This window comes from Salmo salar, chromosome ssa14 (assembly GCF_905237065.1).
Source record: "Salmo salar chromosome ssa14, Ssal_v3.1, whole genome shotgun sequence".
Taxonomy (NCBI): Eukaryota; Metazoa; Chordata; class Actinopteri; order Salmoniformes; family Salmonidae; genus Salmo; species Salmo salar.
The window spans coordinates 8998249-9022015 of record NC_059455.1 but is presented as its reverse complement, the minus strand read 5'-3'; the positions used below and the strand labels follow the sequence as shown (position 1 = coordinate 9022015).

The window sequence follows — 23767 nt, the reverse complement described above, 5'->3', positions numbered from 1 at the left end:
CTTGACTTTGTTAACCTTAAGCCATTTTTCCACAACTTTGGAAGTATGCTTGGGGTCATTGTCCATTTGGAAAACCCGTTTGCGACCAAGCTTTAACTTCCTGACTGATGTCTTGAGATGTTGCTTCAATATATCTACTTAATTTTCTTTCCTCATGATGCCATCTATTTTTGTGAAGTGCACCAGGCCCTCCTGCAGCAAAGCACCCCCACAACATGATGCTGCCACCCCCGTGCTTCATGGTTGGCATGGTGTTCTTCGGCTTGCAAGCCTCCCCCTTTTTCCTCCAAACATAATGATGGTATTTATGGCCATGTGCAGTTGCAAACCATAGTCTGGCTTTTTTATGGCGGTTTTGGAGCAGTGGCTTCTTCCTTGCTGAGCGGCCTTTCAGGTTATGTCGATATAGGACTCGTTTTACTGTGGACATAGATTCTTTTGTACCCGTTTCCTCCAGCATCTTCACAAGGTCCTTTGCTGTTGTTCTGGGATTGATTTGCACTTTTTGCACAAAAGTACATTCATCTCTAGGAGACAGAACGCGTCTCGTTCCTGAGCGGTATGACGGCTGCGTGGTCCCATGGTGTTTATACTTGTGTACTATTGTTTGTACAGATGAACGTGGTACCTTCAGGCATTTGGAAATTGGTCCCAAGGATGAACCAGACTTGTGGAGGTCTACAATCTTTTTTCCAGAGGTCTTGGCTGATTTCTTTTGATTTTCCCATGATGTCAAGCAAAGCGGCACTGAGTTTGAAGGTAGGCCTTGAAATACATCCACAGGTACACCTCCAATTGACTCAAATTATGTCAATTAGCCTATCCGAAGCTTCTAAAGCCATGACATAATTTTCTGGAATTTTCCAAGCTGTTTAAAGTCACAGTCAACTTAGTGTATGTAAACTTCTGTCCCACTGGAATTGTGATAGAGTGAATGATAAGTGAAATAATCTGTCTGTAAACAATTGTTGGAAAAATTACTTGTGTCATGCACACAGTAGATGTCCTAACCGACTTGCCAAAACTATAGTTTGTTAACAAGAAATGTGGGGAGTGGTTGAAAAACGAGTTTTAATGACTCCAGCCTAAGTGTATGTAAACTTCCGACTTCAACTGTATATACAGGGTCAGTTCCAATACCATATTTACAATATGCAGGTACACTGGAGTGATAGAGGTACAGTGCATTCGGAAAGTACTCAGACCCCCTTGACTTTTTCCACATTTGTTACGTCACATCCTTATTATAAAATTGATTAAACATACATTTTTTTCCCCCTCATCAATCTACACACAATATCCCATAATGACAAAGGAAAAACATGTTTAGAAATGTTTGCAACACTTTTTTAAATTAAACATTACATTTACATAAGTATTCAGACCCTTTATATACCAGTTCCTGGAAAATGTAAACTGAAACCATGACCTCAGAATCTGTGACCTAGTCTACAAATCATGAAGGTTTGCTTATTAACATGCTCTTCTTCTCAGTTCAAGTGTTCCTGAAACAACAACACCCACAGTATTTTTTTCAAGAATGATTACAGACATGTTAATAAGCAAACCTACATGATTTGTAGGCTAGGTCACAGATACTGAGGTCATGGTTTCAGTTCACATTTTCCAGGAACTGGTTTTTATTCCTCCTGAGGCAACCAGTGGCCTACTGTACTTGAATTACCCAATATGCATTTCAACAGTGCCATTTCACACAATTACTTATCAAGGCATAAGTTGCTTAAAGGCATAAGTTGCCTAAATGTTACAAAAGGTGGGGGGGGAAATCACACAACAGTGACCAGGGTCTAAGAAATGAAGGTGAGGCCGAGGTGTGTCTACAGATACGTCGTATTCTCCATGCGCTGTAATTTACAAATTGATAAGAACTATTGATAAGAGCTAGATAAACGAGTAATCCGTTTGTAACTACACATAGTAATTGTTTTAGGTGATTTTTCCTTATGATCCCTGGAGACGAATGTGACACCAGCCATATCCAAGCAAACTGAAAATCATATCAATATGACATGTATTGTGGAACCTTTTCCACAGTGAAGTAGTCTATAAAAAGATGTGCCGTTATTCAGAATTTTTATTGTGTGCCTTCATAATTTGCATGGATGAAATTTGGAGACCCTAGCTATAGGCTTCTGTCGGGCTGAACCTGCCGAGATCATGTATGTGCTTATAATGTTTTCATTATATACCCGGGCTTTCCTCCGTTTTATTTGACAATTTGTATCGTGTTACATATTAGCTACTATCGGGAGCCACCGTCAGCAATACCCGCATATATTTAGAACTGGCACTTTAGTGTTAGTTTTCTTCAATTTGTAGCTTACATATTGCATCATTCCATTCCGTTGACCTTTCTTTAATCTGTCACATCCTTGTGAATTGTTCCTGAGGGTTTCACATTAGTGAATCATATTAAGCTAACGTATTGCAATCATTTGGGACATGTAGCCTATTTGAATCATTATGGAACTCAGACCACATGTAGCAGCTTAAACCTGGAGCCTGGTGCACAGTTCACGACGACTGGACCGCTGTCATACAGTACCATGATTAGTGCGGACTAGGGTTGATTTATAGGACTATTGTTCCACCCTTATTGAACACTTTTCCACCTCCAATAGTTCATGGATTGAACTTAAATATGACAACTTTCAGGATGAATCAAACCACTGTATTTTTGATTCAACCATATATTTAGTGCGAAAAATCTATCAGTTTCAATGGAGAAGAAAATGCAAATTTAGATGGCTTTCTTTCATTGACACCTATATTCTGAACCCGATGTATTCTAGCCTGCCATCAAAATTCTAATTACAGGTACACCGTATTTAAAGTGATGGCTTAAGATACATGTACTGAAAACCCTATAGGAAAATCTGTTGGCCATCAAGTGGGAGGGTTTTCAGCGGTTAAATTAGATGTATTCAGCGCGCAAGGGAACCACGCCTGCAAAGCCCGTTATGCACCTCCATAAGGTAAGTCTGAAAACCAAATACTGAGAAGTGCGTAGGAAAGGCGTACATTTCCTAAGTCAGAATCGGCCCCCTTGTGAGCAATATGTTTGGAACATCAAATCGCAATAAAATATCAATATCAAATTGCAATACATATAGAATTGTGGCACATGTACAATCGAAATAGGTATCGTAATGTGATAATGTTGTATTGTGACATCCTTGGCAACTCGCTGTCCTAACGCACACACACAGACGTACACACACCAACACAGCTCCAGGGCCTTACCAGGTATGGGCCACAGTGAAGCGCCTGTAACGGCGCTTGGTCACCACTTGTTTACGAAACCGTCTCGGAGAGTTGTGGGGTGAAACTCTCGTCCTCTTGTCCGATTCGGTTGGCCCACATGAGTCTATATTCTGTTCCGACTCTGTTCGGTCCCCATGGGCCTCCATAGCTAGGATCTTGGTTTAGATCCGAGTCCAGTTCACTCAGTCCCAAAGAGTGGAGCTCAAGCGTGAGTCTACAGCACAGTACCCGCCAGAGAGCTGGAGGACAGAGCAGGGTTCTTCCGACAGCTCTAGTTTGCAGACTTCCTTGGCGAGCTCTTCTTCTCACTTCAAGTGTTCGCCGGGGGTGACATACTCTGTGCCTTTCCCCATCTCTTTCTTTCCTTCACTCTCACGTTGTCTCAGGCACTCTCTACCTACCTGCTCTTTCTTTACTTCACTTAAACAATCTCTCCCCCACTTTCCCTCTTCCATACAGTTCCATCTCTCTCTCCATTCAGGGACCACTGTAAGCCCAGAAAGTGATAAGAGGGAGGTCCCTTTTAGGGTCCGCCCCCTCTGTAATATTCTTGGGGGGGGAAGGGGGGGGGGGGGCTATTGGTGATCACCTCGAATGATGCTGATTGGCTTACCACAACTGTCTGTTGCTCTGTACAGTGACTGGAACTCAACAGTTAACCACAACCTCACTTCACAAAGCACATGAATTAAGTAGGCACCGCAACTGGCTTTAGAGCACTTTGTCTCCACCCAGTGGTTGTTGGATGAAAGTGCACTTTGCTGATAATGAATGTACAAAATAGATTTGCTTCTCTGACTCCACAAACACATATTATACTTCAGCATTGAGTAAGATGCATTCAACAAAAATATTATCATGGTATGCTATGCTCTACAGATGCAGGAGAAGACAGGATGGGTTGACCTCAGGTAATATTGCACAGTTTACTGTCCTCCAGGACTGCAGTGTTGGCTGGTTTCTGGCGAACCATTGACAAATTGATAAATCAAGTGGAGATACAAAAACCAGCAGGAGTGCTGCCTTAGAAGTTCAGAGTTGCCAACCTCCCAAACGTTGAGCTATGACCTACGATATCTCACCTGTCGGGGTCGACATGGGTAATGTCGATGCGTGGTGGAGGTCGGAAGGGCAGGCTGGTGGGTCGGGCCATGGCGTACTCCTCTGGCGTGCGGCCCAGATCCCTCTCTGCCTGTCGCCATGACAACGGGGGCAGCATTAGCGTGCCTGAGTGACGCCTGCGGCCCCGGCGAAAGTCCACCCCCGGGGTGCTGCCAAACAGGGGCACTCCTGGAGGCTCCTTGGTTTCCTGAAAGGCAAATGTTGAGAGATTGTTTGTTAGTAGAACATTAATAGAAGTTTATGGACAAGAGTAAGAGGCAGTGGAGACGTTGAGAGAATGTTGCTATAGCGTTTATAGAGGCGAGGGTTTACAGGACGAAGGTTATAGCTAAGACTAAAAGGCATGGGAAAGTTGACAGAATGTTGATATAATGTTAGAATGTTGTGGACATAGATGGGATAACAAAAAGGCAAGAGATTTCTTTTTGCAGTTAGTGTCATTTCGTGCATATTATATTACATCAGCGTGCACTGCTTCGAATAAACCCAAACTAGCCACTTTGTCGACGCATTGCAGTGTACATTATTAATTCAAGGTAATACTTTGTCTATTTCATTGAATGTCAAATCCTAATATTTTGTCGGTTCCGTACACATAGCACTAGGGGGCACTCTAGGGCCTGCTGTGAGACTACAGTATTCTGAAAACCCAAGATATAGATTAATCAGAACCAAAACTAGAAAAGGAGCCAGACCAGGATTTTCACTTCAAGTCTTTTACAGATAATGTCTTCCAGCTGGTCCCATTTTGGAGTACAGAGAGTAGTGGATTTTAAATACGTCTCCAATGTTTCCCAGAAGATCACGTTTTCGTGGGGAAAATGTATTCTGTTATATTATGTTGACCGATTTGATTACAACTCAATACACTAAAACATTTCTGTGATATTTGATAAACACAACACTTAAATCCATTGGGTTGAGAAAATAAAGTGTTGTCTAATCAAAGGTAATTCCAAACGGCAACACTGATTGAGTGTATTGCAGTGTACAAAACATTAAGGACATTTTCCTAATATTTAGATGTCCTTTGGTTGGTGGACCATTCTTGATACACACAGGAAACCGATGCACATTGGGCCCTAAAAGGAACTGTAATATTTAAAAATCCTTATTTAATCCGTATCCTCCCCTTAATCTATTCGACACTGATTGAAGTGGATTTAACAAGTGACATCAATAAGGGATCATAGCTTTCACCTGAATTCACACGGTCAGTCAGTCATGGAAAGAGCAGGTGTTCATAATGTTTTGTTCACTCAGTGTGTATGTATATATATGTGCGTGCGTGCGTGTGTGTATGTGTCCGTGTGTCCAGAATTATTGAATCCCTTAATAAATTATTTTAAAAATTAATAATTACAAATTCTAAGGTATGTTGTATACCATTTTCTGGTTTTATTATTATAGTATTCTATACTAATACAATTGCTCAGAGAAAGATTATATTTAACAAGTAATACAAAACATCTAAAAAGATATGGGTTAAAATGATTGGATCCTCTGTATTCAATACTCCAGCACCCTCACCCTGCGAATTCGACACAGACTTTTTTCTGAATTTTTTTCTGAGATTGGAGAACACATTGGGAGGGACCTTAGACCATTCTTCCATACAGAATCATTCCAGATCCTTGATATCCTTCGTCTGTGCTTATGGACTGCCCTCGGAGACTGAGATGGCCATTGCAAAATGTTGATTTGTGATCAATTAACCATTTGTTTGTGGTACATAATGTCTGCTTGCCTTGCTGGAAGATCCCATTTTCAGCCAATTTTCAGCCTCCTGGCAGAGGCAACCAGGTTTTTGGCAAAAATGTTTTGATACTTGGATAAGTTGACCTTAACAATGGCCCCAGGACCAGTGGAAGCAAAATATCCCCATAACATCAAAGATCCACCACCATATTTTACAGTAGGGATTAGATATTTTCTGCATATGCATTCATCTTTCGAAAACCAAAATTCACCATTGGTGTACATGGCCAAAAACCTTTCATGACAGCTGACCATAGCACCATCTGGAGTTTGCTAAATGGCATTGGCACATAGATTGGAACTGGTGCTATGGTCATATGACATGAAAATAGAGCTCTTTGGCCACGCACACCAGTGGTGGGTTTGGCCACTCGAAAGAACAATGTATTTGTAGTATTTCTTTTATTGTCTTTTTTGCTCATCTTTATCAAGGGATCCAATTCCAGACCCCACTGTGTGTGTGTGTGTGTGTGTGTGTGTGTGTGTGTGTGTGTGTGTGTGTTTTATATGTCTGTGTCAATGTTGTGACTTTCTCTGTAATGGTGGGCTGTAAAACATGGCGGTTTCAGCTAGAGGCTCCTGGCAGGGTGAGGATATACATCACCCTCTGTTTTACATTCACTCCGTCAAAGTGTAAAAGAACGAGGGAGGCAATCGAGGAATTCCTAAAACGCTATCTGTGTGAGTGATAGGTGAGGTGGTGTTTGCGGAGAATGGATTGTGTGTGTGTGTGTGTGTGTGTGTGTGTGTGGTGTATGCCCACATACCCTGTTATCATGTATGCAGTGTATGTCTGTGGAGAGACAGCGAATGCATAAGAGAAAGAGAGATGAATAATGGTGCTGATGCTTCCCCAATGCAAACCAATCTCAGCACTGCTTAACAGCCCATTGTAAATGGAAGAGGAAGCAATAGCACCGCCACTGGATGGGCCTAGCGTGCAATCGGTGCTCAAGCATAACTGAAAAGACATAACATAAATAAGTAAATCCTTTCGTATACAATTTGTTTTAGTGCTGTGGGGGGGGGGGGGCGGGACCTTCTTGGTGTTCTGTATTACGTAAGGCTTTGGAGAGAAACATGGGTCCTGCTATGGTGCTTTGGAGGGGTAACCAGATTTTGGGAGAGCCACAGGTCGTTATTATGTCTCTTCAAAGTCTCTGGATCCGCCTGGCAGTATCTTTCAGTTTAATTTCCGTATGTATTGTTCTGTAGTATGTCATACCAATTTCATGGAAACCTATTTCATGGAAACCCATGGAGACAATAAAAGATGAACGTCATTAGACTTATAAAAGTAGGCCAAAAATAACGCCCCAGGACCATCTACCCCTCCTCAACCTGTCCCCTTTCCTTCTCTCCCTGCTCTTCCTCCTCATCCTCCTCAGTGGGGTAGCATCCCCATGTCCCCTATCTCGTGCCAGAATGACATACTCCAGACAGGAATTATCCTAGATGACGTAGGAGTCAGGCGTCTTTTGTCTTCGTCTTGTTGTGTCCCGTGTATTTATCTTTTTCCATCTTTTTTTCTTCGCATATATTTTCATATTTTTCTTAACCCCAACTTCAACATATTCTCCTGCAACCCGCCTCACCCAATGTGATTTCTACCGCAAGCTTTGAACCTCTTCACCTGGATCATCGCAGCTAACTAGCTGCTATCCTGATTGGCTTCTCCTGGCTAACGTCCCTGTCCCGAAGCAAGCACCAATTAGCCTGGAGCTAGCCTATGCTAGGCCCATCTCCTGGCTAGCTGAAGAGGTCCATCAGCCACTCCTTGGGCGATAGTTCCTATTTTGCCAACTGGCCTGGACCCCTTTTATTGCCGATACGGACCCCCACCGATCCATCACGACTGGACTACCGACGTAACCCGCCCGAGGGGGATTTTCCACAGGCCCCTCTGTTGCGACGTCCCATGAATGCCCCAATGCTAGCTTGGTAGCCGCGGCCCGCTAGCTGTCTAGAGCATACTGGACTGTTAGCTGAAGTGGTCCATCAGTCAATTTCTTGGGCTACGATACCTATTTTGACAATTGGCCTGGACCCTTTTACTACACGGACCACTGCTGATCCATCACGACTGGTCTGCAGACGTAACCGCACGAGGGGGCTACAACAGACTTCTTCCGTCACAACGTCCCTCTAAGGCCCTTCTGCTAGCATGCTAGCCCCGGCCCGCTAGCTGTCTGAATCGCCGTGTCTCCAGCCCGTCCAGCTACTCATTGGACCCTATGATCACTCGGCTACGCATGTCTCTCCCTAATGTCAATATGCCTTGTGCATTGCTGTTTTGGTTAGTGATTATTGTCTAATTTCACTGTAGAGCCTCCAGCACTGCTCAATATGCCTCAGCTAACACTCTTTTCCCACCTCCCACACATGCGGTGACCTCACCTGTTTTAATTGATTGTTTTAATTAATTGTTTTAATCTCTAGAGACAATACCTCTCTCATCATCACTCAATGCCTTGGTTTACCTCCACTGTATTCACATCCTACCATACCTTTCTCAGTACATTATGCATTGAATCTATTCTACCGCCCCCAGAAACCTGCTCCTTTTACTCTCTGTTTTGAACGTGCTAGACGACCAGTTCTTATAGCCCTTAGCCGTACCCTTATCCTACTCCTCCTCTGTTCCTCTGGTGATGTATGTAAAATGTAAATGTAAATGTAAATGTGATGTAGAGGTTAATCCAGGCCCTGCAGTGCCTAGCTCCACTCCCATTTTTTTACTTCTGTAATCGAAAAAGCCTTGGTTTCATGCATGTTAACATTAGAAGCCTCCTCCCTAAGTTTGTTTTATTCACTGCTTTAGCACACTCTGCCAACCCTGATGTCCTAGCCATGTCTGAATCCTGGCTTAGGAAGGCCACCAAAAACCCTGAAATTTCCATCCCTAACTATAACATTTTCTGACAAGATAGAACTGCCAAAGGGGGCGGAGTTGCAATCTACTGCAGAGATAGCCTGCAGAGTTCTGTCTTACTATCCAGGTCTGTGCCCCAAAAATTTGAGCTTCTATTTTTTTAAATCCACCTTTCCAGAAACAAGTCTCTCACCGTTGTCGCTTGCTATAGACCACCTTCTGCCCACAGCTGTGCCCTGGACACCATATGTGAATTGATTGCCCCCCTTTTACCTTCAGAGTTCATACTGTTAGGTGACCTAAACTGGGATCTGCTTAACACCCCGGCCATCCTACAATCTAAGCTAGATGCCCTCAATCTCACACAAATTATCAATGAACCTACCAGGTACAACTCCAAATCCGTAAACACAGGCACCCTCATAGATATCATCCTAACCAACCTGCCCTCCAAATACACCTCTGCTATCTTCAACCAGGATCTCAGCGATCACTGCCTCATTGCTTGCGTCCGTAAACAACCACCCCTCATCACTGTCAAACGCTCCCTAAAACACTTCAATCGACCTGGCCCGGGTATCCTGGAAGAATATTGACCTCATTCCGTCAGTAGAAGATGCCTGGTTATTCTTTAAAAGTGCTTTCCTCACAATCTTAAATAAGCATGCCCCATTCGATTTCTTTTTAACCAGGAACAGATATAGCCCTTGGTTCACTCCAGACCTGACTGCCCTTGACCAGAAATAAAACATCCTGTGGCATACGGCATTAGCATCGAATAGCCCCCGCGATATGCAACTTTCAGGGAAGTCAGGAACCAATATACACAGGCACTTAGGAAAGCAAAGGCTAGCTTTTTCAAACAGAAATTTGCATCCCGCAGCACAAACTCCAAAAAGTTCTGGGACACTGTAAAGTCCATGGAGAATAAGAGCACCTCCTCCCAGCTGCCCACAGCACTGAGGCTAGGAAACACTGTCACCACCGATAAATCCACAATAATGGCCAATTTCAATAAGCATTTTTCTACGGCTGGCCATGCTTTCCACCTGGCCACCTGTACCCTGGTCAACAGCCCTGCAACCCCCGCAGCAACTTGCCCAAATCCAGATAGCTGATGTTCTGAAAGAGCTGCAACATCTGGACCCCTACAAATCAGCAGGGCTAGACAATCTGGACCCTCTCTTCCTAAAATTATCAGCTGAAATTGTTGCAACCCCTACTACTAGCCTGTTCAACCTCACTTTCGTATCGTCTGAGATTCCCAAAGATTGGAAAGCTGCCGCGGTCATCCCCCTCTTCAAAGGGGGAGACACTCTAGACCCAAACTGTTATAGACCTATATCTATCCTACCCTGCCTCTCTGAAGTCTTCGAAAGCCAAGTTAACAAACAGATCACCGACCATTTCGAATCCCACCCCACCTTCTCCGCTATGCAATCTGGTTTCCGAGCTGATCATGGGTGCACCTCAGCCACGCTCAAGGTCCTAAATGATATCATAACCGCCATCGATAAGAGACAATACTGTACAGCTGTATTCATCAACCTGGCCAAGGCTTTCGACTCTGTCAATCACCATATTCTTATCGGCAGACTCAACAGCCTTGGTTTCTGAAATGACTGCCTCGCCTGGTTCACCAACTACTTCTCAGACAGAGTTCAGTGTGTCAAATCGGAGGGCCTGTTGTCCGGACCTCTGGCAGTCTCTATGGGTATGCCACAGGGTTCAATTCTCGGGCCGACTTTTCTCTGAATACATCAATGATGATGCTCTTGTTGCTGGTGATTCTCTGATCCACCTATACGCAGACGACACCATTCTGTATACTTCTGGCCCTTCTTTGGACATTGTGTTAACTAACCTCCAGACGAGCTTCAATGCCATACAACTCTCCTTCCATGGCCTCCAACTGCTCTTAAATGCTAGTAAAACTAAATGCATGCTCTTCAACCGATCGCTAGGTGTCTGGTTAGACTGTAAACTCTCCTTCCAGACTCACATTAAGCATCTCCAATCCAAAATTAAATCTAGAATTGGCTTCCTATTTCGCAACAAAGCATCCTTCACTCATGCTGCTAAACATACCCTCGTCGTAAAACTGACTATCCTGCCGATCCTTGACTTCGGTGATGTCATTTACAAAATAGCCTTCAACACTCAACTCAGCAAATTGGATGCAGTCTATCACAGTGCCATCCGTTTTGTCACCAAAGCCCCATATACTACCCACCACTGTGACCTGTATGCTCTCGTTGGCTGGCCCTCGCTTCATATTCATCGCCAAACCCACTGGCTCCAGGTCATCTATAAGTCTTTGCTAGGTAAAGCCCCGCCTTATCTCAGCTCACTGGTCACCCCCAAAGCCAACTCCTCATTTGGCCATCTTTCCTTCCAGTTCTTTGCTGCCAATGACTGGAACAAATTGCAAAAATCACTGAAGCTGGAGACTTATATCTCCCTCACTAACTTTAAGCACCAGCTGTCGGGGCAGCTCGACAGATCACTGCACCTGTACATATCCCATCTATAAATAGCCCATCCAACTACCTCATCCCATACTGTTATTTTTCTTTCTTCTTTGCACCCTAGTATCTCTACTTGCACATTCATCTTCTGCACATCTATCTCTCCAGTGTTTAATTGCTAAATTGTAATTATTCTGCCACTATGGCCTATTTATTGCCTTATCTTACCTCATTTGCACACACTGTATATATACTTTTTTTCTATTGTGTTATTGACTGTATGTTTGTTTATTCCATGTGTAACTCTGTGTTGTTGTTTGTGTCGCACTGCTTTGCTTTATCTTGGCCAGGTCGCAGTTGTAAATGAGAACTTGTTCTCAACTGGCCTACCTGGTTTAATAAAGGTGAAATAAAATGTAACAAAAAGAAACATTGCTCTGCCCTCCAGTCACCACCTCTTCTTCCTCTCTTTCCTCATCCATCTCCTCTGCTTCCTCCTCACTCCGTGGCGGTGTCATCCCTCTGTCCCCATGCCAGAGTGACATACACCATACTGCTCTCCCCTCTTTACCCTTTCCCTCCTTCTCCTCTTCTTCCTCCTCCTCACCTCTTCCTCTCTTTCCTCATATGACTCTTCCATCTCCTCTGCTCTCTCCACACACTCAGTGTGGTGTGGGTCCCTCTGTCCCCTAGCTCGTGTCAGAGTGACATGCATCACACTATTCTGCCCTCGGGCAACTCAGAGATAATCTCAGAGGCTGGTCTTGGGTCTAATGGTTAAGATTAGGATTTGGGGGAAGGCAAGCTGATCCTAGGTCTGTACCTAGCCATAGGGGCCACTTCAGCACACTGTAGCTAAGGACAGGGCAGAACGAGCGGAGGGCTTGATTAAGTGTTAAATCCATTACTCTGATCATGTGTTCTATTTACTTGACTATGACTGTGATAAACGGTATGTATTACATACCTATTGTGCTGTGCGTTCTCTTCCTAAAACAAGTGTGAGCATAAACATTTTTGATTTTACTGTATCACAAACTCTACTACTGGGGTGTTATTGGATAGGCTAGTGCAATTTGCACTAGTGCCATAAGACTGTAGTCTCTCTCACTCTCATTCCCTCTCTCTACCTCCTGTCCTCTCTCCAACACCTCCTGCTGAGTTCACAAGACCAGCAGTCCACAACTCTGTGACCCAGTAAAGATGCATGTGGAGAGCGAGACAGCCAGAGGGGGAAGAGATAGAAATACATGGTAAGACTAACACAGAGAGAGAAAGGGAAAGAACACCGGGATTCAGCTAGACAGACAAACACAGGGGGAAAGATAGAAAAACTAACACAGGGGGAAGTAAGAGAGAAGAACACAGGGGGAAAGATAGAGGCGAACACAGGGGGAAAGATAGAAAGACTAAAATAAGAGTTAGATTAGAAAGAGAAGACCGGCAGAGAATGAAGTGAAAATGGGAGGTCGACTGGAAGATATAGAGACAGGCTGAGGGAGGGAGTGAGGGGGGAGACAGAGAGACCGATGAGAGCAAAAGATAGCGACAAAGATGGACAGACCGATGAGAGCGCGCGAGAGAGAGAAAGAACAGACAGAGGATGGAGATAGAGAACAGCCCCACCTGCTCCTAGTCAGTCCCTGCTGTAATTGACGGAGAGTAAACACAGCACTGCTGAGTCCTCTGGTATTTCTAGGAAATCTAATTTGTCTGATTTATCCCTGCTGTCTGCAGTGGGAGAGTGGCAGTCCAATCTGGCAACCCTGAGATGGGCTTTTTCCATTACGTTTCACGTGTCAAATAAGGGCCGTCATGACAGGATATTTCGATGGCAACATGTCAATACATTACAATGTATTTATGACGTTAAAGGCTATTGAGGTTCACTTGTGTTACAAAAGCGCCATAACCAGATATTTCAGTGGCAACATGTCAATATACATGTATTTATAGTGTGTTTTACCATGTTGTGTATTTATCACATATTGATTAGTTCTCTCCAAGAGCCGGACATGTGTAACTAATTTGTGATCGATAAGCTGTTCTTACTTTGAATTGGGAAAAGGACAGGGAAAAATACTTGTATACAGTGCATTCGGAAAGTATTCAGACCCCTTGACTTTTTCCACATTTTGTTACTGTAAGGGAAAATGTGGGACTATGGATGCTATTGGGACGATGTATGCAATTGGGACGATGTATGCTATTGGGACGATGTACGCAATTGGGACTACAGATGCTCGATACTGTGGAGACTATATGGCAACTATGGAGACTATAGAGGAACCACAGAAGATACATATGTATGCATAGGAGGTAATGACAAGAGAATCATTGAAGATGCATAAGTAGTTATAAGGGAGACTATTGAGTGTGTTTAGGAATAGTACTAAGTGAATGTGGATGAGAGTATTGTATGTTTGACTAACTAACTGAACAGGGGTTTAGCGTGAGAGTTGTGTGAGTGTGGGATGACGTGTTAAGATGGACGTTTTTTTTTCAAAAGAGTTCAAGAAAGGGATTAAGTATGGGAAATGGAAAAAGTAAGAGTAGGATGGAGGATCCGAGCTGGGAACCAAAAAGGCAGTGAGTGTTGTAATGGCAAAAGAAATTGGTAGGGGGGGGGGTACTGAACCAAACAGAAGACAGGACAAAGATGGACAGTTGGACATTTCCCTGAAGATGGGACACTGAGCACAGAAAGACTGGAGTCTGTGAGAGAGGCCAACTTGAAAGAAAACACAAGAAAGTTCAAATGAAGTGGGACGATTTCAGAGAGTGTGAGAGAAGCAGAAAATGCAAAATATAATATAAAGCTGTAAGAAGACTGATGGTAAAGCATGTGGAACCGGAGAAGAAAAAGAGGAGGAAGAAAAAAAGAAAGCCTGGCTGGCCTTTCATCCAAGGGGAACCCTTTCATGGGGCCCCCCTTGTGTCCACCACCGCCAAATCTTCCACCAGCAGATGGAGATGGTGGCCTCCCACCCCCCCATAACCTATATGGGGTTGGGCCTGTGTCAGGTGGAGGAGCCATGGGAGTAGGAGCTGTTGGAGGAGCTGTTCTAGGTGCTGAAGACAGAAAGCTACCAGCAAAAACAAGGACCAGAGCGAACGAGCAGAGAGGAACAGAGAGGGAGAGACTGGATTTGCTACAACTGTGGGAAGTTAGGGCATCTTTCAAGGCACTGTCCTGGAGCAGGAGAAGCACAAGGAGAGTGGCCGTCCTCACGTGCACGTGAACAACCCATTTGGAAGAGGAGGTGGACGAGGGAGCTACCAAGCAAAGGATGAGGCGGAAACAGAAGAAGAAACAAATGAAAAAAATAATGAAGAACCAGAAAAAAACCTGTCAAATGCTAAAATTGACCACCTTGTCAACCCTGCAAGGAATGGAGGAATACATTGTTGAGTATTGTCACCTTTGCAGTGTTCTTTGAACTTGGCAGGTGGAGCTGAGCACTGTTTGAGCCCAGGTGATTTCGTGGTGGTCATAGGGTTCAGGAGAAATAGTTGGAAGGACCACCGTTAGAGAGGGCCATACCAAGTTCTTTTGACCACCCCCACTGTGCTCAAGGTTTCTGAAAGAGAAACCTGGATCCACTTGTCGCACTGCAGACGAGTTCCTGATCCAGCAAAAGATTGGGCCTCGCCAGTTCCGGTGGTGCAGTGTGGCCCTTCTCTGCTTTAGCACAGGTGTGCTAATAAAAACAGTAGGTTGTGCTCTTGTGTGAAACCTGACAGAGGGTAGAAGGAGTCCTGAGCGAAAGGGACTGACGCTGGCCCGGAGTAGAGGTCCAGAAGTAGATGGTCTTCGGACTGTGCCCTGCTGGGCCCTCCTAACCATGAGGACAATCTGTTCCTCTCTAGAGCAGAACTGGTTTCTAATCTTACATCTGCAAAAAAGAGTGTTGGGTGTGTGGGTTGGGGTCAGTTAAGGTAGGAGCAGGTTTACCACTTGTGGGAGTTCCCATAGGGGTAAATCTGACTATGCAAATGACTTACCATTCCTGATAGAGATGCCACGTAACCATGACCCCATGACGTTTTCTGCATTACACAACCACATAGGCCCACCGTTGATTTCTAGGCCAGATAATACCAGATAATAGAGAAGGAGGTAATCATTTGTGTGAACTGGAACGTAATTGTACAATGTATTACAATGGATCCAATACCTGTAAGTTAACTGTTAACAATGCCGACACTGGGGAACCTTATAATGTTAGTTATGGTATTTCAGTCTATAATGTTATTATCCCTTTGAGAGGAGCCACAAATGGTACCTATTGGTTGTGTGGTAAGATTGCTTACTATAGCCTGCCCCTGAACTGGTAATACTGTTGGGTTTGTGGTGACAGCTATGAGAACCGTTCCAAACAATAAGAGTCTGAAGGCTCTGTTTAGAGACGACAAACCTCCTGGAATGAGGAGAGATAAGAGTTCTCTAGCTGACGTCACTCACACTCCGGCACCTTCCTCCAGGTTCTTTGGTGTATATTTTCCTGTGTATGGAGTCGCATGTACGCTAGACCAAATTCATGATATCGCTAAACACGTAGAGAAAATTGCCAATGCTACTCGAAATGTCCTGGAAAAATTGAATGACGAACTGAAAGAATTGCATAAATTGGCTCTACAAAACAGAGAGGCTCTTGACTATCTTTTGGGGCACTTCTGCAATAATTGGAGATGAGTGTTGCACTTTTGTCCCGGACCGGTACTCTAATGTTACCAATCTTGCCGAATACATTGCCACCGTGGCTAAGAACAATTCCTCACAGCCAGAGTGGACACTTGCAACTTGATTGAAATCCCTGTTTGGAAGTTGGGGATCCCAAGTTGCCCAATGGGCTGCAGGGTGTGTTTTTTGCTTAGTCTGTCTAATTGTATTACTAACATGTTGTAAGGCTATTTGTGCCTCCCTAGCTGATAAGGTTTCGGCAGCCATTATGTTTAATGCTCCTCAAGAGGATGGTGAGACTGATGAGCTGCCGACACTGGATGAGCTTCCTTTTCCCCCTGTAGATAAGGACAATGGGTGAGAATTGAAAGTTGTTTTTGTTTGAGAAGTTTGGAAGGCCCTTGCGGATTTGTTAAAAAAACAGATTTTATGTTTTGACTAGTCTCAGGGACAGTTGGTGCAGAACAGATGTCACTGCAACCCGATTGTGGTAAGACCTATGTAAACAATGGTTCAAAATTGAGAGATTTAGTCACCTCTGAGTCTACAGTGTATTTGTGTGTATTTTAGATTGTAAAACCCAGAGTGAACATATTTTGATAGAACCTCCTTTGATAGAAGCTATAATCTAATGCTTACCTTAACATTTTATGATAATTATCACAGAGTGATAAGAGGAGGGAATGTGAGAGAAAATGTTCTGTTTGTGTATCAAATCAAAGCTACATTTTAATAACCAATTAGAAAAATTCATGCAGGTGACTGACTGATCGTGTATGGAGGGTTCCTCACTATCATTAATAAGCAACTTGGCAGTACGCCCAGAACATTGCTATGGAAACAGAGGTATCTCAGTTTCAAGGTCTCAACTTGGAGAGAGGAAGTCTCGTGAGGTATTGGTCAGTCACATGCAGGAGCCAACGTTAATGATGAATTATGATTAATGTAAATCATGCAAATATGTCTGTGTAAGCAGTATATAAGAGAACTGAAGGGACCGCCCCGGTGAAACCCCCGATCGACATGTGTACTTGGTGCCTTGAGTTGGTTGGACCCTCTCCAGCGTCCTGATAATAAAGAATAATTCATTTAAGATTGACTTCGAGAATCCCCTGTGTAGATTTTCCACAATATTATGTTACAGTGTAATTCTAAAATGGATTAAAAAAAAATTGTCCCCACATCAATTCATCCACACACAATACTCCATAATGACAAAGCAAAAACAGGTTTTTAGAAGGAAAAAACCCGTAAATATCACATTTATGTAAGAATTCAGACCGTTAACTCAGTACTTTGTTGAAGCACCTTTAGCAGCGATTACAGCCTTGAGTCTTCTTAGGTATAACACTACAAGCTTGGCACACCTGTATTTGAGTTTCTCCCATTCTTCTCTGCAGATCCTCTCAAGCTCTGTCAGGTTGGATGGGGAGCGTCGCTTCACAGCTATTTTGAGGTCTCTCCAGAAATGTTAGATCGGGTTCAAGTCCGGGTTCTGGCTGGGCCACTCAAGGACATTCAGAGACTTGTCCCGAAGCCACTACTGTGTTGTCTTGGCTGTGTGCTTAGTGTCATTGTCCTGTTGGAAGGTGAACCATTGCCCCAGTCTGAGGTCTTAAGCACTCTGGAGCAGGTTTTCATCAAGGACCTCTCTGTACTTTGCTCTGTTAATCTTTCTGACTAGTCTCCCAGTCCCTGTTGCAGAAAAACATCCCCACAGCATGATGCTGCCACAGCCATGCTTCACTGTAGGGATGGTGCCAGGTTTCCTCCAGATGTGACACTTGGCATTCAGGCCAAAGAGTTCAATCTTGGTTTCATCAGACCAGAGAATCTTGTTTCTCACGGTCTGAGAGTCCTTTAGGTACCCCTTGGAAAACTCTAAGTGGACTGTCATGTGCCTTTTACTGAGGAGTGGCTTCCGTCAGGCCACTCTACCATAAAGGACTGATTGGTGGAGTGCTGCAGAGATGGTTGTTCTTCTGGAAGGTTGTCCCATCTCCACAGAAGAACTCTGGAGCTTTGTTAGAGTGACCATGGAGTTCTTGGTCACCTCCCTGACCAAGGCCCTTCTCCCCCGATTGCTCAGTTTGGCCGGGCGGCCAGCTCTAGGAAGAGTCTTGGTGGTTTCAAACTCCTTCCATTTAAGAATGATGGAGGCCACTATGTTCTTGGGGACCTTCAATGCTGCAGAACTGTTTTGGTACCCTTCCCCAGATCTGTGCCTCGACACAATCCTGTTTCGAAGCTCTACGGACAATTCCTTCGACCTCATGGCTTGGTTTTTGCTCTGACTTGCACTGTCAACTGTGGGACCTTATATAGACAGGTGTGTGGCTTTCCAAATCATGTCCAATCAATTGAATTTACCACAGGGGAATCAATTTGTAGAAATAAGGATGATCAATGGAAACAGAATGCACCTCAGCTCAATTTCGAGTCTCATAGCAAGGGGTCTGAATACTTATGTAAATAACGTATTTCTGTTTTCACTTTGTCATTATGGGGTATTGTGTGAAGATTGATGGGGATTTTATTTATTTAACATAACAAAATAAGGAAAAGTCAAGGTGTCTGAATACTTTCCAAATGCACTTTTTATTTTACCTTTATTTAACCAGGTAGGCCAGTTGAGAACAAGTTCTCATTTACAACTGCAACCTGGCCAAGATAAAGCAAAGCAGTGCGACAAAAACAACAGAGTTACACATGGGATAAACAAATGTACGGTCAATAACACAATAGAAAAATCTATATACAGTGTGTGCAGATGTAGTAAGATTAGTTGCTGCAGGGGGTGCAGAGCTGTTGGCCGCGGTAGGGGTAGCCAGGTGGAAAGCATGGCCAGCAGTAGAAAAATGCTTATTGAAATTCTCCATTATTGTAGATTTATCAGTGGTGACAGTGTTTCCTAGCCTCAGTGCAGTGTGCAGCTGGGAGAAGGTGCTCTTATTCTCCATAGACTTTACAGTGTCCCAGAACTTCTTGGAATTGTGCTACTGGATGCAAATTTATGTTTGAAAAGCTAGCCTTTGCTTTCCTAACTGACTGTGTATATTGGTTCCTAACTTCCCTGAAATGTTGCATATCGCGGGGGCTATTTGATGCTAATACAGTCCGCCACAGGATGTTTTTGTGCTGGTCAAGGGCAGTGAGGTCTGGAGTGAACCAAGGGCTATATCTGTTCTTAGTTCTACATTTTTTGAATGGGGCCATGCTTATTTAAGATGGTGAGGAAAGCACTTTTAAAGAATAACCAGGCATCCTCCATTGTCGGGATGAGGTCAATATCCTTCCAGGATACCTGGGCCAGGTCGATAAGAAAGGCCTGCTCGCTGAAGTGTTTTAGGGGGCTTTTGACAGTGATGAGGGGTGGCCGTTTGACCGCGGACCCATTACGGACGCAGGCAATGAGGCAGTGATTGCTGAGATCCTGGTTGAAGACAGCAGAGGTGTATTTAGAGGGCAGGTTGGTCAGGATGATATCCATGAGGGTGCCCGTGTTTACGGATGTGGCGTTGTACCTGGTAGGTTCCTTGATAATTTGTGTGAGATTGAGGGCATCTAGCTTAGATTGTAGGACGGCCGGGGTGTTAAGGATATCCCAGTTTTGGTCACCTAACAGTATGAACTCTGAAGGTAAAAGGGGAGCAATCAATTCACATATGGTGTCCAGGGCACAGCTGGGGGCTGAGGAGGATCTATAACACGCGGCAACAGTGAGACTTATTTCTGGGAAGGTGGATTTTTAAGAGTAGAAGCTCGAACTGTTTGGGCACAGACCTGGATAGCATGACAGAACTCTGCAGACTATCTCTCCAGTCTATTGCAACTCCGCCCCCTTTGGCAGTTCTATCCTGGCGGAAAATGTTGTAGTTGGGGATGGAAATTTCATAATTTTTGGTGGCCTTCCTAAGCCAGGAATCAGACACGGCTAGGACATCAGGGTTGGCGGACTGTGCTAGAGCAGTGAATAAAACAATCTTTGGAAGGAGCCTTCTGATTTTAACATGCATGAAACCAAGTCTTTTACTGTATCTTTCACTGCATTAACTTCAGATATGGGATGTTATTTCATCTTTCTGTATTGTGGTTCATCTTCCTTTCAAATAATAATCAAATTATTCATTTTTTATCCTAATCTTTAATAGACATATTGATTAGCATTGGCATATTGTGATAGCATCAATGAGGTAGTTCATTGTTGTAAAATGTGACTGACCAGCTCAAATTGGTCTTATGTAGCAAAATTTGATCTGGTGTTTTTTACATTGGATAAAAGTAGACTCAGAGCTACAAAATGGTATTTCATACACTGCATTTTTGAGGAACAATGGGAAAGTAATTCTGCTTTGTAAACTCAGTTTTGAGAAAATGGCCTTGAATGTTTTGGTTCCTAGTGAAGAGCTCTTCTTTGTCTACATCCATTCAGCATCGTTCACACCCTCTGAAGCTTTAGCCCCACTCATCTTGTTTCGCTCTCGGAGAGTTCAGAGCACACACTTGATGCTCTGGCCGATGATTTGCTTACCTAGGGATAACATGAAAAGAGCCACACTTTTTTGCCAACTTTTACTGACACCAGCCATATTAAACGGGTGTTGTACATTCGTAAATTCATCAGTTATTCTGCGCTCTGACATACTTAGACTGAATTTACGAACGCTCCCGAAATGGTTACTTGCGTAGTGGAGTCTGTTAAGACATGTAGCTAGCTAGCTAGGTAAACAATGAACCTAGCTAGATAAACAACGTGTAAGATCATACACGTAACGTTAGATAGCAAGCCAGCAGGTTAAACAACAATGAACATCATGCCAAATAATTTCGTTACTACCTTGCATGAATCTGCTGGGAGCTAACCAACCAGGTTCAATGTTAGCTAGCTAACATTAGGCTCTAACTAGCCAAGCAAATGTCTCTGGGACACGAATAATAACATCATACATGTAACGTTAGCTAGGGAGCCAGCCAGCCAATGTTAGCTAGCAAGCTAACAGTACACTTTAGCTTAAGACAATTAACCTTGCTAGGTGAACAACATGTAAGATCAAACATGTCATGTAACGTTAGCTAGCGAGCTAGCCAGCTAATGTTAGCTAGTTAAACAACAATGGGCATAGTGCCAACTCATGACGTTACTACGCCTTGCATGAATCTGCTGGTAGTAGAAGCTAACCAACACGTTCAATGTTAGCTAGCTAACATTAGGCTAACTAGTCAAGCAAACGGCTCTGGGATACGAATAATAAAATCATTCAAATAATGCTAGCGAACCAGCCAGCTAGCTAACATTAGGCTCTAACTAGCCAAGCAAAGGGCTCTGGGATACGAATAATATACACATAACGTTAGCTAGGGAGCCAGCCAGCTAACCTCAGCTAGCTAGCTAACAGTACACTTTAGCTTGAACCACTTTCTGTCAAAATTAGAAACATGTAATATCTGAAAATATAGCTAGCTAGACTGTTACCCATTCACATCATCATGCATGATGGAGGAGACTCCCTGTTACGGATGCCATACCATGGTTGCTTTTAGTTTGAAGATGTGTTTTCTCCATCTCTTTAGCTATCATACTCTAATTCCACTGATTTCAAAACTCGATCCTCCAGAAAGGGGAGATCAACACTTACGCAGCTCCATTACACGATACATTTTATTAAAAAAGCTGTGTTCAACAGGATTACCAACACAGACTGACCAGCTCAAATAGACAGAAGCCTTCTATATGGCAGACCAATCTGAACTCTCTTGGCATGTCCAGCTCACTCATTACCTCAGCCAATCATGGCTAGTGTGAAGGTTGCTTGGTTTTTCTGTGGCTTAACCAACTAGGCTCGTAATTTAACAATTTTATTCGTATTTACAGATGGCATACATGGTTGTTATTAAGGCACATGATGGTTCACATGTTCCAGAAGGCATTTCTGCCCAAAAATGCATTTAGATTTTTTTTAAAGTTTACGTTCAAATGGCTCTCCTGTGAAGTAGTGACCCGCGACATACGCCTAGATTCCTGAAACGAGTTACAAATGTAAATAAACAGATACATAAACATTAAAAAAGTTAAGGAGATGATAAAAGTTTTACAATCTTGCCAGAAAACTCACCTAGAATTGTCCCTCTGTCAGAATTACTAGTACTAAGATTATATTGTGTGATTTTATATGAAATGTGGACAACGCAATGTGTGTGGATTTGACTGAATTGAGCCCAATGTCTTACTGTGGTTAAGTGGTTGTGGTAAGAAAATATGCGCTACTGACTAAATACCGCATGTGTTTGTCTGAATTGAGCCCAATGTCTTAGCTCTTAAATCGTAGATGATTTAGTAATGTAACTAACAGTGGCATAATCACTTAACCAGGCCCCAGGAACATGATGTGCTGGGCCCATTAACTGCTGTATTATTCACTGCAATAGTTCATGTAAGGCTGTTGACATCAATATTGAAAACTGTGTCAAAACTGTATGCTGCTGTGTGAAGGAGCATGTCAGTCATAAACATAACAGATATAACTAGTATACAGATTACATATATTATAATTTCAGATATACTAAAAGGCTCTGTATGGTCAATCCGACAGCCGCAGTAGCCGTACAGCATTTACTGCTCTATGGCCTCTGCAGAAGTCATTCATACTTCTTGCACTTTGTGGAGCAGAGATGTTGTGAAGCAAGTTGTCAAGAAAGTGAGTTTGTGTTTATACAGGACCTCCTGCCCCCACCTACAGTCAACCAATCATGTCAATGAGGAGCTATACGGAGCCCTCAGCATTGTTACAACATTTGGGAGGCGCACAGTGATGCGGTACGAAGCTCGATTTGGCCTCCGCAAGCCTCCGGAGGCTCCGCAATTGCGTTACACCCTCCGTACGGAGCCTCCGAATCGCATTTCTGGAGCCAGCATAAATTGGCTTTAAGGCTGTATACAGTACATAGAGATGCAGATAAGCTAGGGCTGTTCAATTACGGAACATTTCTGTTTTTTAAACATTAAACAGCCCTCAGCTAGATGGAAATTCACAAAAGGGGAAAAGTTATTTGCATGAGTGCCGTTTCTGCTGTTTATGCCAACTTGTTTTGTCGAATGCAAATAACTTTTCCACTTTTATGAATTTCCATCTAGCTGAGGGCTGTTTAATGTCAGTCCTGGAGGGCTGAAACACGTCTGGTTTTCATCCTCTCCTTCTAATAAGGGACTAATTCAGACCTGGAACACCAAGTGAGTGCAATTATCTACTGGGTAGCAAACAATTACCCAAGGACATAGAAAATGATGGGCGGTTCAGAACTATAAGAGCTGACGGTGCCTCGAGAATACCTAGGAGAGCCGAGTGGCCCTGGGAGTTGCCTGATTCAAAATGGTCTTTCTGGAAACTGTGAAACAAAATGAGCTGGCCTGCCCATCTGATAATAAACACAGAGCTTTCTTCCATCTGAGGAGTGAGGAGAAACAGATGGGCCTTTCTCTCTCTGTCTCTTTTCTCTCTCTTGCCCACACTCTTGGTCCCCCTCCTTTTCCCACTCACTCCCTCCCTCCTCCTTCCCTTCTCTTCCTCGCCCCTCTGTCTC

General features: G+C 43.6%; 1 protein-coding gene across 2 annotated transcripts in view; it reads right to left on the bottom strand.

The window, feature by feature from the left end:
- Positions 1–23767, bottom strand: part of LOC106568722 (cAMP-specific 3',5'-cyclic phosphodiesterase 4B) — a 173382-nt gene that overhangs the window by 82405 nt on the left and 67210 nt on the right. The window contains exon 3 of one of the 2 annotated variants that reach the window (XM_014139302.2): positions 4368–4594. In XM_014139302.2, the coding sequence (XP_013994777.1) occupies positions 4368–4594 (227 nt within the window). Of the gene's footprint in view, positions 1–3264; positions 3714–4367; positions 4595–23767 lie in introns of those variants that run through there. The other variant, XM_014139303.2, reaches the window with a different exon arrangement.